This window comes from Trichosporon asahii, assembly GCF_000293215.1.
Source record: "Trichosporon asahii var. asahii CBS 2479 unplaced genomic scaffold scaffold00009, whole genome shotgun sequence".
Lineage (NCBI taxonomy): Eukaryota > Fungi > Basidiomycota > Tremellomycetes > Trichosporonales > Trichosporonaceae > Trichosporon > Trichosporon asahii.
The window spans coordinates 1,305,287-1,317,983 of NW_014040915.1; the positions used below are offsets into that span (position 1 = coordinate 1,305,287).

Consider the following 12,697-nt stretch of genomic DNA (forward strand, 5'->3'; position numbering starts at 1 on the left):
GCTGGCAAAATGCGGCAGACGCGCGCAAGCTGCAGCGGCAAGTGGTCATTTTTCGGGGGCTTTTCCGATGCTTGCCGACTGCCCTTCCTGTGCCCGTACAGTGACCGCACCAGTGCACGCCGTCCCCGATCGTACATAAGGGCTTTTTGTTTTCCGACCTATTCCCCACCGTCTTTTTTTGACAACACACAATCTACATCAAAACAAAATGTCGGCCCCCTCTGCCATGATCCAGAAGCCCGCTCCGTGAGTACATTCGACAATAGATCCGACGCAGCATGCGGTACATGCGACGGAACAGGCGACAGAACGAGCGCTATAACGCTGGTTATTCAGCAACGAGCAGCACAAGTCCGATAAGCGTTTACGGTATCAGCGCCGAGTCTGCTGCTTCGCTATGACGGTTTGCGGCTTTCCAGTTTGTCTCTAGTGGCGCTGCTACAGGGAGAAGAAGCTGTAGTTGCTCGTCTCGTCGGACCGCGGACTTTCCGGCTCCGTCGCCTTCAAAGGGCCTCTCGGCGCTCTGATGGCCTGCTCCGAGCCTCTGCTCGCTCTGCACCGTTCGCATGTTCGTGGCCTGCTCTCTGTCGCTCCCGCATTTCTCCATCCTCTGCAGCGCAACAGCTCCGCTGACATCCAGCGCCTTCCAGGGCACCCTCGTCCAGAACGGCGAGTTCAAGGAGGTCAAGCTCTCCGACTACGAGGGCAAGTGGGTCGTTCTCTTCTCGTACCCCATGGACTACAGTAAGCCGCTTTAAAACGCTCCAGAATGCTAACGGACAGCTTGTAAGTGTCGAAAAGACGAAGAAAATCGAGTTGGAAGCTCGTAAGAAGAAGTTCGGGTGGAGAAACGGACTATCGGACATGTCCGTCCGCCTCACGTCCGCAGTGCCACACTTGCTCTCCTTTTCGCTTGCTCTGCGTAGCCTACTGTGAGGGCTTGCTCTGATGGTATACTTCGAGGGCAGGAGGCTATGGGGGGCGTGGTGATATGCTGCGGGGTGGTTAGCGGCCCCCGAAACCATCTTGACTCGAACTTCCAGCTACAGCAACTTCGTTCCGAGCTAACCTTCAGTCGTCTGCCCCACGGAGATCCTCGCCTTCAACAACGCCCTCGAGCAGTTCAAGGCCATCAACACCGAGGTCATTGCCTTCTCGACCGACTCCGAGTTCACCCACCTCGCCTGGTCGCAGACCCCCCGCAAGGAGGGCGGCCTTGGCCCCAACCTCAACCTCGGCCTCCTCTCTGACCGCAACCACTCGGTCTCGAAGGCCTACGGTGTTCTCCTCGAGGAGGAGGGCATCACTCTCCGTGGCACCTTCTTCATCGACCCCAAGGGCACCCTCCGTGCCATGCACGTCCACGACCTCCCCGTCGGCCGCTCCGTCGAGGAGACCATCCGTGTCGTCAAGGCCTTCCAGTTCACCGACGAGCACGGTGAGGTCTGCCCGGCCAACTGGGAGGAGGGTGCCGACACCATCGACACCGCCGACGCCAAGAAGTACTTCTCCAAGCAGTAAGCGTCTCCCTGTGCCTGCGCCGCTGGCTCTGCTCTGCTCTAGGGGGTAGGAGCGGCGAGCGCGCACTTGCAACACCACCACCACATCCAAAATTCATTCATTAGACCACACCTTAGATGGAATCTGTGCATCTTTTATTCTCGAGAGGTTAAAACCACGTACCACTGCGGACAGTGACGTGACGTGCCAGGCGAGCCACCGACGTGTGGAGCCCGCGCGAGACCCTCGAATGAGCAGAAAGAAAGACAGCGTGTTTTCCTGAAATTTCCTGGACTCCTGGGACCGTTCCGTTATCGTAGATCGAGATTGCGCGATCAGTCCGGCCGATAGCGGCCAAGAGCGCTCAGCGCTGGGGCGTGACGCCCACTGACGTTCTCGGCGCGGTTATCTGGCGTTCCTTATCATGTCCACTCACCTCGATAGACTTCCGCGCATCCCTCACATTCCTCGCATCATCCCCTGCCCAAGATCTGATTCGCTCACACTGTTCCAGCGGCGAGGACGCCTCGGCTTCCAACAAGAGGGAGGCCCCCGGTTCGGCCGAGAAGCCCGCGAAGCGCGCCAGGGCTTGATTCTACATCGGTCATGCCAGCGACATCGGCCTCGTCGGGGCGATGATGTAACCTGCGAGGATCGAGGCATACGAGGTCACCGAAGTGCCGAGACCACCGTCGTTTCAGCGACTGGAGTAACTGAGGACAACAGGGGAGCTATGTGGTTAGATGTTGTTAGACGGGTGTAAGCGAAAAATTAGAAAATGTTTATATCGTTAGTGTTAGTCGGATCGATAGGACGCCTGTTGCTTGTTAGCGGCTGTTGGTATACATGCAGTCTAAGAAAGTTGTCTAGTCCGTCCGTCATCGTGTTACATGGTCGCACGCTCATCGCCCAGATCGCGCAACGCTGGAACGCCATCAGTCGAGCTCCTCAACGGTGACCTCAGGGAGCTCTTCGATCTTAGCTCCCGTGGGCGCTCGCGACGAGGGGCGCGCCTTCTCGTCGGAGGGCATGGCGACGGGCACCGGCGTAGGAGCAGCCGGCACGGGCTCCTTGAGTGCGGTGTAGACCTCCTCCGCGGACTGCAGCACCCGCTTACACACAGTAGCCCAAGCTGCGGAGCTCACAGCACCTGTCGTCAGCTTTCTGGGGTGCTTGTTAGCTTGCCACTCACCCTTAGGAGCGCTCGGCCAGCGAAGCAGCCAGGCAATGAACCCAGGCACCCAACCTTCGGGAAGCCAGAACACGGCGCTCTTGCGGTACCACCAGACAACAAAGAGCTGGAGACCGGTCGTAATGAACCAGATGAGCGAGCTAAAGCGAGTCGCGAAGGCCGCCTTCGACGCATTGATTGTGTTATCTGTGGTTAGCCGTGGCTGATACCGTACGACAGCAGGGTTGTCTCTCTTCCCCAACCTGTCGCTTGGATTGTCAACAGAGAAGATTGAGCGACAAGATCATGTGGCCGTGCCGGCCCAACCTGCCGCCATGAACGTGATGGCCGTCTTATTTAAAGCACGATGAAAAACAAAGCCGGCCGGGCGGGGGCCGCCGTCACTATGCCGCGGAGAACGTGCCCTGGTGCGAGACGTAGGTCGTGAGACTGAATCGTTCACGGGCTGATGAGAGCGGTGGAGATCCTCAATGACAATCAATTGAAGCTCAGCAGAAGCTCGTTCAAGAGTTGCGCTCAGTGCTCTCGGCACACTCCCCCAACAGCTCCCACCTTCGTCTTCCCCGTGACACTTCGTCTTCCAGAGCCCGAGTACTCACTCTCCTTCTCCAGTTGCTCGAGGCCCTTGTCCACCTTGCGCTTGAGGCGGGCCCACTTGGCAAACTCGTCTTGCGAAGACGTTTTCTGCAGCTCGGCCTTGTCGGCGAGAACTTGCTTGCGGAGTTCTCGCTGCTTCTTCGCGTTCGCACCGAGCACGAACTTTGAGTACGCGTTGAAGGCAACGTCCTGGAGGAAGGACTTGCCAACCCAAGCGATCACCTGGGTGACCAAGACTTGCAGGAAGATAACAACCGGGAGATTCGGCTTGGCCATGTCGTCGAGAGGTAAAGAGAACGGTGTCTTCGACAGATAGACAGCGGCTTCGCCTCTGATCTGTGGACGTCGATGGAATCGTAGAACGTCATCCTCGGACATGTCCCCGCCACGTGGTGGAGAAAATGCAGAAAGTGGTATGGGAATAATGTAACATTACCGGATCGCGACCGTGGTTTGGTTCCGCTAATGATTATTCGGCGCATGCAGTGAGACGCCGAGCCTGCATGTACACAACGGTAGACATAAACAAACAATCGTCACAGGACAAGGACACCTCCGAACCAAAGTTGATCCATCCACCATCGCCGCCGAAGACGTCGCGGCTCCTAACTGTCCAACGGCGACCACAGCCGGCCTCTCAGTGCCATGTCGTCGCGATCGGCAGCCTCGGGGTCACGAACACCGCATTCCCATAGTTCCCGATCCGAGGCGGCTAACGGCCGCAAGCGAGGCCACGATGCGACCGAGGGCGCGTCTAAGAAGACGCGGAAGCAGGTATGTTTCCACAATTCCTAGGACAACTGTGCTGACTCTAGAAACACTGTACGTCACGGTCAAACAGCTGGAGCCGCGTAGCTAATGCATGCACAGCGTTCAAGCCGAGACCGATCAGTGATACGGACGATGCTATGGACATCGACATTCCACCCCCACCATCTGAGAAGAAACCCGCGCGACGACGACAATCAACGGCAGCCAAGATGGCCCGAATAGCGTCTCCCGCTCCTTCAAGAATCGCTCGGCAGTTGTCTACCGCTGCTTCAGACTCCGAAGATGAAAGCGTCTCGATGGGAGCGAGGAGCACCTTCACACCTGGGCCGAAGAAGTCTGTACCGCATCTCACTTTCAAGCCGTACAATCGGCCTCGGCCGAGCGTCGCTCCCCCGCCATCTCCCGGCCGACCGCGACAAGGTCGAAAATCCATCGCTGGGTCGTCACGTTCGGGCCGTCTGTCTATCCTGGAAGGAAGGCAGTACGTCGACTCTGTCCAACCTTTACCGGTACCAGATACCCCCGTCCATCGCAGGAAGCACGAGCCCAGGAAGAGAGTCACGGAAGCTCGACCCTCGCTGGGACTGAGGGGACAGCGCGGATCGACATCGTTTGGCCGCGGCGAACCGACGTACCCACATTCCAGCGTGCAACCGCACCAATTCCACAGGCATATTCCCGTGGAGCTCCCGGACCCCGTGAAAGTGCGATGGCTCGTGTCATGGTGTGCTAAGCGAGCTTACGAAGAACACACCTCGAAGGGAAAAGTGCGAGCTCGTGATCCTGAAGCCGACCGACTGCTCGGAGATGTCATCGACCTATTTGTCGCCAACGTCGCCAAGGGCGACATTGACACGAATATATATGACAGCGACCCCACCTCCGCATCAACTTCGAACGGTGTCCGACCCCACGAGAGAAATGTCGAGAACCGAGCGACCAAAGCGAAAGAGGAAGGCATCATCAAGCGGATGAAAGCTGAGGATCGGGATTGGTCACGGATAGCGGCCCACGCCAACGCCGAGCAAGACCGTGTGATCAGAAGCCTGCGGACGAAGGTCGCCCACCCAGAGGAGCCGGTGTTGTCAGGCTGGTTTGCGGACGCATGCCGGATCACGGACGGCATCATGGCAATGGGAGACGAGGACATCGGGACAGCCGCGGACTTCACCGAAGTCGAATACGAAGTCGACACTCTCCACCAGAGCACACATCAAGCTGCCGCCTATGCTGCACAAGCACGGCGATTCCTGGACGGCATCTACGCCTCCCTTGCTTCCGACCTGCGCAAGCAAGGTGCCCCACCGGGAGACGATGACCGCGAAGAGCCCGCGTCCGCTGTCGAAAGTGCAGTGGGCGGCCCCGCTCGCGAACCTCAGAGAGACCCAATTCACATGCTCCGTGCGCTTGCGGCTGCCGATACCAAATCACAAACCCCCGACACTGTTGCCAAGGCAGCAAGCGTGGCAGTTGCACCGACTCCTGCCACTTCGACTCACACGCCTCGGAGACCCCAACCGGCCACTACTCCGCGAAGAGCAGTTTACGGACAGCGGACTCCCGGAGCCCCTCGATGACTGGCCACCAATTCTTTCACCATCGTTCTGTATTACGGATGATTCGTATTTTTGCTCACCCCTAGGTATGGATTTTGTATGACTAGTCTCTCTTTTGTGTTGCCAGCACCCTTATGTAACACGCTACCTCTTGCTCTGCCACGTCCAGTCACCCGCAGCGCCCTGTTTGACGATTGACTGTATCAGATGTTTTGCCACCCAAAATGCTGAACCTCCACCCGCATCCACCCATAACGGGGGTGTGCTTTTAACAGGGTGCCTTAGCTCAACCGCTCTGCAAAACAAACTCAGCCGAGCTCAATCTATTTCTCATCATCTTCTCAACTCATTGACCGGAGCGCCCCCCGCGTACTGCGTGATTTCGCAAACAATCGGCATCCGACTCCCACGGACTCTCATCGCTGGCTCTACTGCCAGCTCGGCATATCAGCAAATGGTTATACCTGCTTCAGTGCATTGATCAGCACGCACCTGTCTTCCTTCCTGCACCTGTCACTTGCCGCTGGACTTCGCAACTTAGCTGGAAGCGATGCCCGCCATTATCGATCTTTCGAACCAAGCGTCCGACGCATCGGACTCCGAAGACGAGCCTCTGTCGCGTTCAGCTACCACACCGTCTTCCCCATCTCGCCTCAATCGACGAACCATCCCCTTGCATTCGAGACCTCGCAGCTTGCTCGACCCGGCTCAGGCATCTAGTTCCTCCTCGGTCGCTGCCGCGGCTCAATCCACGGCAACTGCCAATTCATCGAGCTATTCGTCTCGGGGTTCGACTCCGGGGGCGAACAACATTGCCACTGCGCAGCCCCGCTCCTTCTTTAGGTCAACTCTCAGTATCCCCAACGGAGCTGGACCAAGTCGACAGCGATATGACCCGCGACCCCGTGACAACGAGGTCATTGAGCTGAGTGACGACAGCGATGACGACTTTGAAGTCACTGGTGGACGAGCTGCGCCCCCTGCTCGTCCCGCAACTTCGAGGCGCGTGCGAGGTACGCCTAGAGCACGTATCGATCATGCCGAGTTTCGTCGTGCGTCTGAGGGTGAGTGCATGTGATGATCTCCATAATTCTGACCGCATAGAGCTGGACCAAGTTCTTCAGCAGCGTCGAGAAGCCATGCAAGATCTTGCTCGTGTGAACAACGGCGACCGAGACAACGTGCAGAACCGCCTGGACCGGGAGGTTCATTCTCCTCCCCCTCCTGTCCCCCGAATTGGGCTCGGCGGGGCTGTCTTCCGCGCCGGAGATCGTGCGGTTCGTTTCGCCCCTGGTCGTCCAACCATGCGGTTTCGTTTACGTGGCGACGAGCCCGTCGAGGAACAGCGCGAGCGCATCCAGCCACCACGTGCGGCTCGTCTTGGCGGCGCTTTTGCCCCTGGCGCTGGCAACCTCGGAGCTGCAGCCGCCCACGAGACGTACATCCAGGGCTTGGGCGGGCTGTTCGGCCGGGCTGAGAACATAATGAATGCGCTCCTTCACCCGCTCAACCACATGGGGGGCGGTCCCCGCGCCCAGCCAGTACAGGACATCCAAACAGTACTCGCAAAGGTGACACCCGAGAAAGTTCCGGTGGCTCAGCGTGGCTTCGCTCGCACTTGGGACGCTGAGGTGCTGGTGGAGGAAGGCGAGAAGCAGCGCGGCATCGTGTTGGATGACACTGGGGATGTAGTGAAGCAGCAGATCAAGCCCTACCTTTCCTGCTCAGCGTGCCCCGAGCCCCTTCGACTGGGATCGGCCGCTCGCGACGACAACGACCGGATTTTCGCTCTTCGTTGTGGGCATCTGCTGGACGGCAAGTGCACGGCGGCACTTGCAGCCGGCCCGTTGGAGGATACTGCTCCGCCCACGAAGAGGCGCAAGACGCGTAGTGGCAACAAGAACCGCGAACACGTTTTCCACTGCCCAGTGAAGGGGTGCGGGAGGGAGCATGTGAGTGTTCTGGTCGATGGCCAGTGGGCCCAGAAAGATGGACTGGGAGCAGTCCAGGTATACGTGTAGAGACTAGCGCTAGCGCGCAATTTGTTGTATGTATGTGCCATTGCCACCAGAATGTTCAACTGGCTGCAGACAGAGAGGTCGGAGGTTGACACAAAGCTGTCTTACTTGCTGCAAACCGAGATTGCAGCAGTTTTGAACGCCCTTCGAGCGAGCAGGCTGACATCTATCATCACCCGCTGGGCCAACAGACTAGACCGGGTCTGCGGCGCAAGTCCGTCCAACTCTACATTTATGGTGACCGCGCAAGCAAAATCTTTCAGGTCTGGGGACGCTTCTAGGAACTTTGATGGAGCATTTCACAAAGGGAGAGTGCTGCCCCGTCGCAAGAGAAACCCGCAAGTCGCCCCCTCTGAAAGTGTTCTGCGTTTCAGTTCCCGGAAGCTGGGTCCGGATATGCCGGAGTAGTGCACACTGTGGAATGCTTCTCGCAGACGGCGAAGTGACCGAAGACTGGGCTCAAGATTAGCTCGAGGTGCCAAGGAACTCGAGGAACACCTACAGCATAGCAGCGTAAAGGGTGGAACACCGCAGTACCGCATTGCCGTAGTGCGCACCGCGCGTAGGTTCGACTGCAGGGGATGGAGCTTGACGGCCAGAACGAAGCGCTAAGAGCCTGTTTGACAAGTCACAGCGAGGAGCCGTAAGGCGCATGTGCATGAACGCACCTGTGCACTCACCGAACCCCGCAATACGCGCAATACGTACTTGAGCCCCGCATGCCGCTTGGATTGTGGGCCGCAGCGGTGGAGCGGCGCCCTGCAAGCCTGCCAGCCTGCTCGGTTGCAATCCCATGCGCACAGTTCCCTATGCATAACCGACGCCTATCGCTTGCCCGACGAGCATGCCAATGAGTCCGGGGGATGGGCAGACTTGGCCGCCCCCGCGCCTTCAGCGCCTCAGACGTCTACGCCTCCGCCAATCCCCTCGAATTGACGATGTACGGCGCACACGACGTCGCCTGAGGGGATGGATGTACACGATGGTGTCGCAGAAGCATCCCGAAGCCGGGCCCGGCACGTCAGGCTGCGCTAGAAGGGTGGGGAGAAAGAGTCTAAAGCGGCGCCGGCACGCCCGGGACCATAGAGATCCAGCTAATGCTTGGGCGAAAACATTGACGCGTTGACAGACAGGTACTCGGTCAACAAGCATCGCGAGAGGGGCCGGATGACGTCGTATACAGAGGTTAGTGTGCATAGCACAGCCTGCCTAACGCCTAGGGCCAGGGTAGCCATCGTTTTACGCCTGCGGGGGCGGGCGAAGCCCACGCCAGACCAGCCAGGCGATTCGCGGCCGGCGTATGTCACTAATGCAATTGGTTAAACGACCCCAAGCCCAGTTCAATATGTAATTTTCCTAATGAGTCAGGCACACTTGAAATCAGCGCGCCACCACTCGCTGAATTTGCCACTGGCCGTAGTTGCATCCGAGCCCCTAAGCTCTAAGCTCTGGCGCCGCTGGCTGCTGACCTCTGCCTGGGTTCACCCTTGGAGCGTCGTTGCGGTGAGGGCGGTATGAGGCCCCATCGATCGACGACTGGGCTCCATCCCACCTCATCACACTCTGTCACTCTCCTTCCTCTACATTAAATCCCTCTCATTCTTCCTTGACATCGACAAACTCGCCGCTCACTGTCCGTTTGGCCACTCACCACTCTCATATTCTTGTCTTCTCGATTTCAAGCTACGACCTTTCGACCTACCCATCGACACTCTCTTTCCCCTTTCGCAAACAAGTCTGACGTCGGCTCTCGTGACTCCCAGCGCAGACACTACCCAGCCCACGTCTCACTTGGACCACCGCCGCCACCACTACTGCACCAGCACACGACCTCTTTCAAGCCCTTGGATCGCCGTGTTCGCCCTTCACCATGTCCTATTTCACCTTCGCGTCGTCAGAGTACGACCTGCCGCATCCGACGCTTTCTCGGAATCAACCTCGGTTCTACATACATGATCGACCAGCTTATTCGCCTGCCCAGGCTTCGACTCCGCTAGTTGGCGGAGAGTCGCTGCATTCCCGGCACCCATCGATCAACAACTCGATGTACTCTGGGGCAAGTACTCCATACCACCGGGGTTCTTTCTACGGCTCCGGATCCCGAACTTCGCTCGCAGCGCTGCGTCACGCCCTGCATCACTATCGCACATACTCGGAGAACCCCACAACGGATTCTCTGACGCCTTCAGCACAGCTCCCCAGTGTTCCTAGAGGTCAATGCCCGCCTCCACCTCCCGGCGCACGACCGGAAAACTACGACGGAACCGCGTACGAGCAGTCTGAGGCCTCGGGAGGACCGGTAAGCTGGGACTCTGATATGTGGCGGATCCCTGGCCAGCCATTGGACGCCCTTATCGATATCCACCGTGTCCTGTACCGTGGAAGTGAATTCGAGGAGGGAGAAGACAACGCTGCCTGGTCCGAGCACGGAAAAGAGGTCAAGCGAGTCATTGAACAGTGGTTTGAGGGGGACTGCGGTAAGTAAAACAGCATGGCGCCGTTTGTGGCGTCGTCTACGTGGGTTCGTGCTGACCCCATCAGTCTACGACCACCCCCTCGTCCGGCTGTCTTCGAGGCAGTCCGTGCTCACCCATTTCGCCCTCCTGCAGCTTCTCGCGACTGCTTATGTGCCATCCTTCACGCCGTCGTCGATCCTGCATCACGCTCGAAGCGTTACCAGCTATGCCCGTCGGGCCCTCCTAGGCTCTGACTCGGACGACTTAGCTGCGGACCAGGCCCACGACATTCAGGTCTCGCCGTCAGGACAGGTCGATGAGTGGCTTCAGTCTTCGGGGCCGCAACTCATCAGGAGGCGCAATGCCGACCCTAACGGCTGGTGGAAGTTGTGGGACGTATCGGCTGAGTGCCGTGACATTGGCTGCATGGAGTGCTATGGTGAGTGCGACGAGCAAACCCGTCACAGTACGTTGCTGACTTGAAACAGAGGGTTACCACGTTGCTCTCATCGACCAGTGAGTTAGGCTTCCTCAGCTGAGGAGCAAAATTCTGCAGCAAGCTAACCAGCAGCGTCATCTCTCTGACGCTCTTCCCGTCGATCATCAAGCCGAGGATGAACAGTCTGTCGCCTAACGTCTCGACCGACTCCCTCAACTCGACTTATGCTTCGCGGTCGTACTTACACTCGATCGTTGCGTCGGTTCTGCAGGAGTTTGACTTCCTGCTGCACTGGGACCTGCCTGTCTCTACCATTGTTGAGTTCAATGAGGTCGGCAAAGCGACGCACGTCCGAGATGTCGTCGATGTGCGCGACGTGATCGACACGTTCGTGCCGTTCGCGAAGCGCTTCAACTGGCTCTCACGACGTCTCACGGGTGTCCTCACTTCGACCATCGGCTCTGTGGCCATGGCCCTCATCCCTGGCCACTCCGTAGTCATCGGAGACCCCATCAGGATCTTGGATGAGACGCAGGCTGCGAAGGCAAAGGAGGAAGAGGAGAGCCGCGCGAAGATCAAGGAGCTTGAGGCGAAGCCCGACATGGGATCGCCTGCCGGCTTGGAGTCCCACGTTGACGACGGCTTCTACCCGTGCCCGAGTGGAGTTAGACATAATTCTCTGGGTTTGGAAGGTGTCTCGATGGCGCCTGACGTCGACGGGGTATGCCAGGATGCGTAGTTTGAGGAGACGAAGCTCATGACCCACGATATACCCTCGGATACGATATACGCTCAGCATTATGTGGTGTAGGATATAACCCGCCGTTCGATTCAATCAACAGTTGTTCATAGTAGTATTCTCATTTCTTGCCATACTCCTTGTGACGCATGTAAAATCATCCCACGACATTGATAATGAAATATTACGATTCGTTTGTAATCCGATACTATTATCCGTGCCTGAGGGTGCCACGTAACAATCACGGGTCGCGTTTCGACATTCGACACAATCTCGGCTGGCAGGCAGCGTCACTCGTATCTAGTCATTGCCTCTCTCCTCCGACTCAACCTCGTCTGCACTCGTTCGGCCCGTCAAGATGGTGAGCTGTTCACGTGTTACGGTAAGCTAACAAGCAGGCCAACCTATCGCTCTATAACGTCACGGCGCTGCTCGTCCTCGACTCGGAGGGCAACCGCGTGATGGCCAAGTACTACAAGCCCCCCCACGGACTCGCGGCGCAGGACCTGAACATTGGCGCGGGCGGCCCGGGGATGCCGGGACTGCAGACGCTGAAGGAGCAGCGGGCGTTCGAGAAGAGCATCTGGGAGAAGACGCGGCGAGGAGCTGGTGAGTCATGCGTTCTTGGCTTCATGTCTGTGCTGCGGCGTGCCGATGTTGGCTTCCTCGGCGGTCTTCCCCGGTAACAAGCGGCGGGGAAGACAAAGCGCGGGAAAGGACATCGACAGTGATCGACCAAACTGGTCGTCCCGCTCGCAGATAGCTGTGACAGGCAGGTCGTGTAGCTGACATTACAGGCGACATCCACCCGCTGCCCCCGCACGTCATTCTGTCGCGCACATCGACCGACCTCCAGTTCCACATCGTCGGCCCGCTCGCGACGAGCAACGAGCTCATGCTTCAGCAAACGCTGACTGCGTTCCACGACGCTGTCTCCCTCCTCCTCCGCGGACAGATCGAGAAGAGGAATGTCCTCGAGAGCCTCGATCTCGTCCTCCTTGCCGCTGACGAGACGATCGACGACGGGTGAGTACGACCCCCTGTGCCAGCACATCTTCCCTGGGGCTCTCTTGTGGTCTATGTGGTTCTCGTGTTCTCAGCGTCACTTCCGGACTTCTGGGTACATCAAGCGCTGCCGTTCATAAAGCTTGCGTGCCCCCAGTGTAGTCCCAGGTGCCCGCTGCAGAAAGGCCGAGGAAGAGTGCAGGAGGTGTCATCGGCGGCTTCCCAAAACAGGCCTTCCAGCTGACAACCAGAATTATTCTTGAGACGGACGCCGCTGCCATCGCTGGCCGCGTCACGCGTCCCCGGCCCGACACGACGGATATCGTTATCAACGAGCAGACGCTCCTCAACGCCTACTCGACCTTCAAGGAGCGTGTGTCGGCGCGCATCCAGCAACTCTAGAAACAGACAGACAGATGCCCTC

The 12,697-nt window shown here is 58.3% G+C and overlaps 5 protein-coding genes across 5 annotated transcripts; 4 read left to right on the plus strand and 1 right to left on the minus strand.

Moving 5' to 3' along the window:
- Positions 1 to 208: 208 nt before the first annotated feature.
- On the plus strand, positions 209 to 2,093 carry A1Q1_07252 (thioredoxin-dependent peroxide reductase; the record flags this gene model as incomplete). The annotated part of the gene is made up of 4 exons (XM_014327488.1): positions 209 to 246; positions 641 to 744; positions 1,076 to 1,517; positions 2,015 to 2,093. The coding sequence occupies 4 exons, from the start codon at positions 209 to 211 to the stop codon at positions 2,091 to 2,093; spliced, it is 663 nt and encodes a 220-aa protein (XP_014182963.1).
- A 342-nt stretch (positions 2,094 to 2,435) lies between these two features.
- A1Q1_07253 (Guided entry of tail-anchored proteins 1) lies at positions 2,436 to 3,667 on the minus strand (the record flags this gene model as incomplete). The annotated part of the gene is made up of 2 exons (XM_014327489.1): positions 2,436 to 2,878; positions 3,292 to 3,667. The coding sequence occupies 2 exons, from the start codon at positions 3,665 to 3,667 to the stop codon at positions 2,436 to 2,438; spliced, it is 819 nt and encodes a 272-aa protein (XP_014182964.1).
- Positions 3,668 to 3,934: 267 nt separating this feature from the next.
- On the plus strand, positions 3,935 to 5,637 carry A1Q1_07254 (uncharacterized protein; the record flags this gene model as incomplete). The annotated part of the gene is made up of 3 exons (XM_014327490.1): positions 3,935 to 4,063; positions 4,105 to 4,111; positions 4,160 to 5,637. 3 exons carry the CDS (start codon positions 3,935 to 3,937, stop codon positions 5,635 to 5,637), a joined length of 1,614 nt encoding a protein of 537 aa, XP_014182965.1.
- A 529-nt stretch (positions 5,638 to 6,166) lies between these two features.
- Positions 6,167 to 8,042, plus strand: A1Q1_07255 (uncharacterized protein; the record flags this gene model as incomplete). The annotated part of the gene is made up of 3 exons (XM_014327491.1): positions 6,167 to 6,680; positions 6,721 to 7,568; positions 7,638 to 8,042. 3 exons carry the CDS (start codon positions 6,167 to 6,169, stop codon positions 8,040 to 8,042), a joined length of 1,767 nt encoding a protein of 588 aa, XP_014182966.1.
- A 1,462-nt stretch (positions 8,043 to 9,504) lies between these two features.
- A1Q1_07256 (coatomer zeta subunit (zeta-coat protein)) lies at positions 9,505 to 12,675 on the plus strand (the record flags this gene model as incomplete). Its single annotated transcript, XM_014327492.1, has 8 exons — positions 9,505 to 10,111; positions 10,176 to 10,529; positions 10,579 to 10,606; positions 10,662 to 11,250; positions 11,667 to 11,877; positions 12,066 to 12,294; positions 12,369 to 12,388; positions 12,455 to 12,675. 8 exons carry the CDS (start codon positions 9,505 to 9,507, stop codon positions 12,673 to 12,675), a joined length of 2,259 nt encoding a protein of 752 aa, XP_014182967.1.
- Between the last annotated feature and the right edge of the window lie 22 nt (positions 12,676 to 12,697).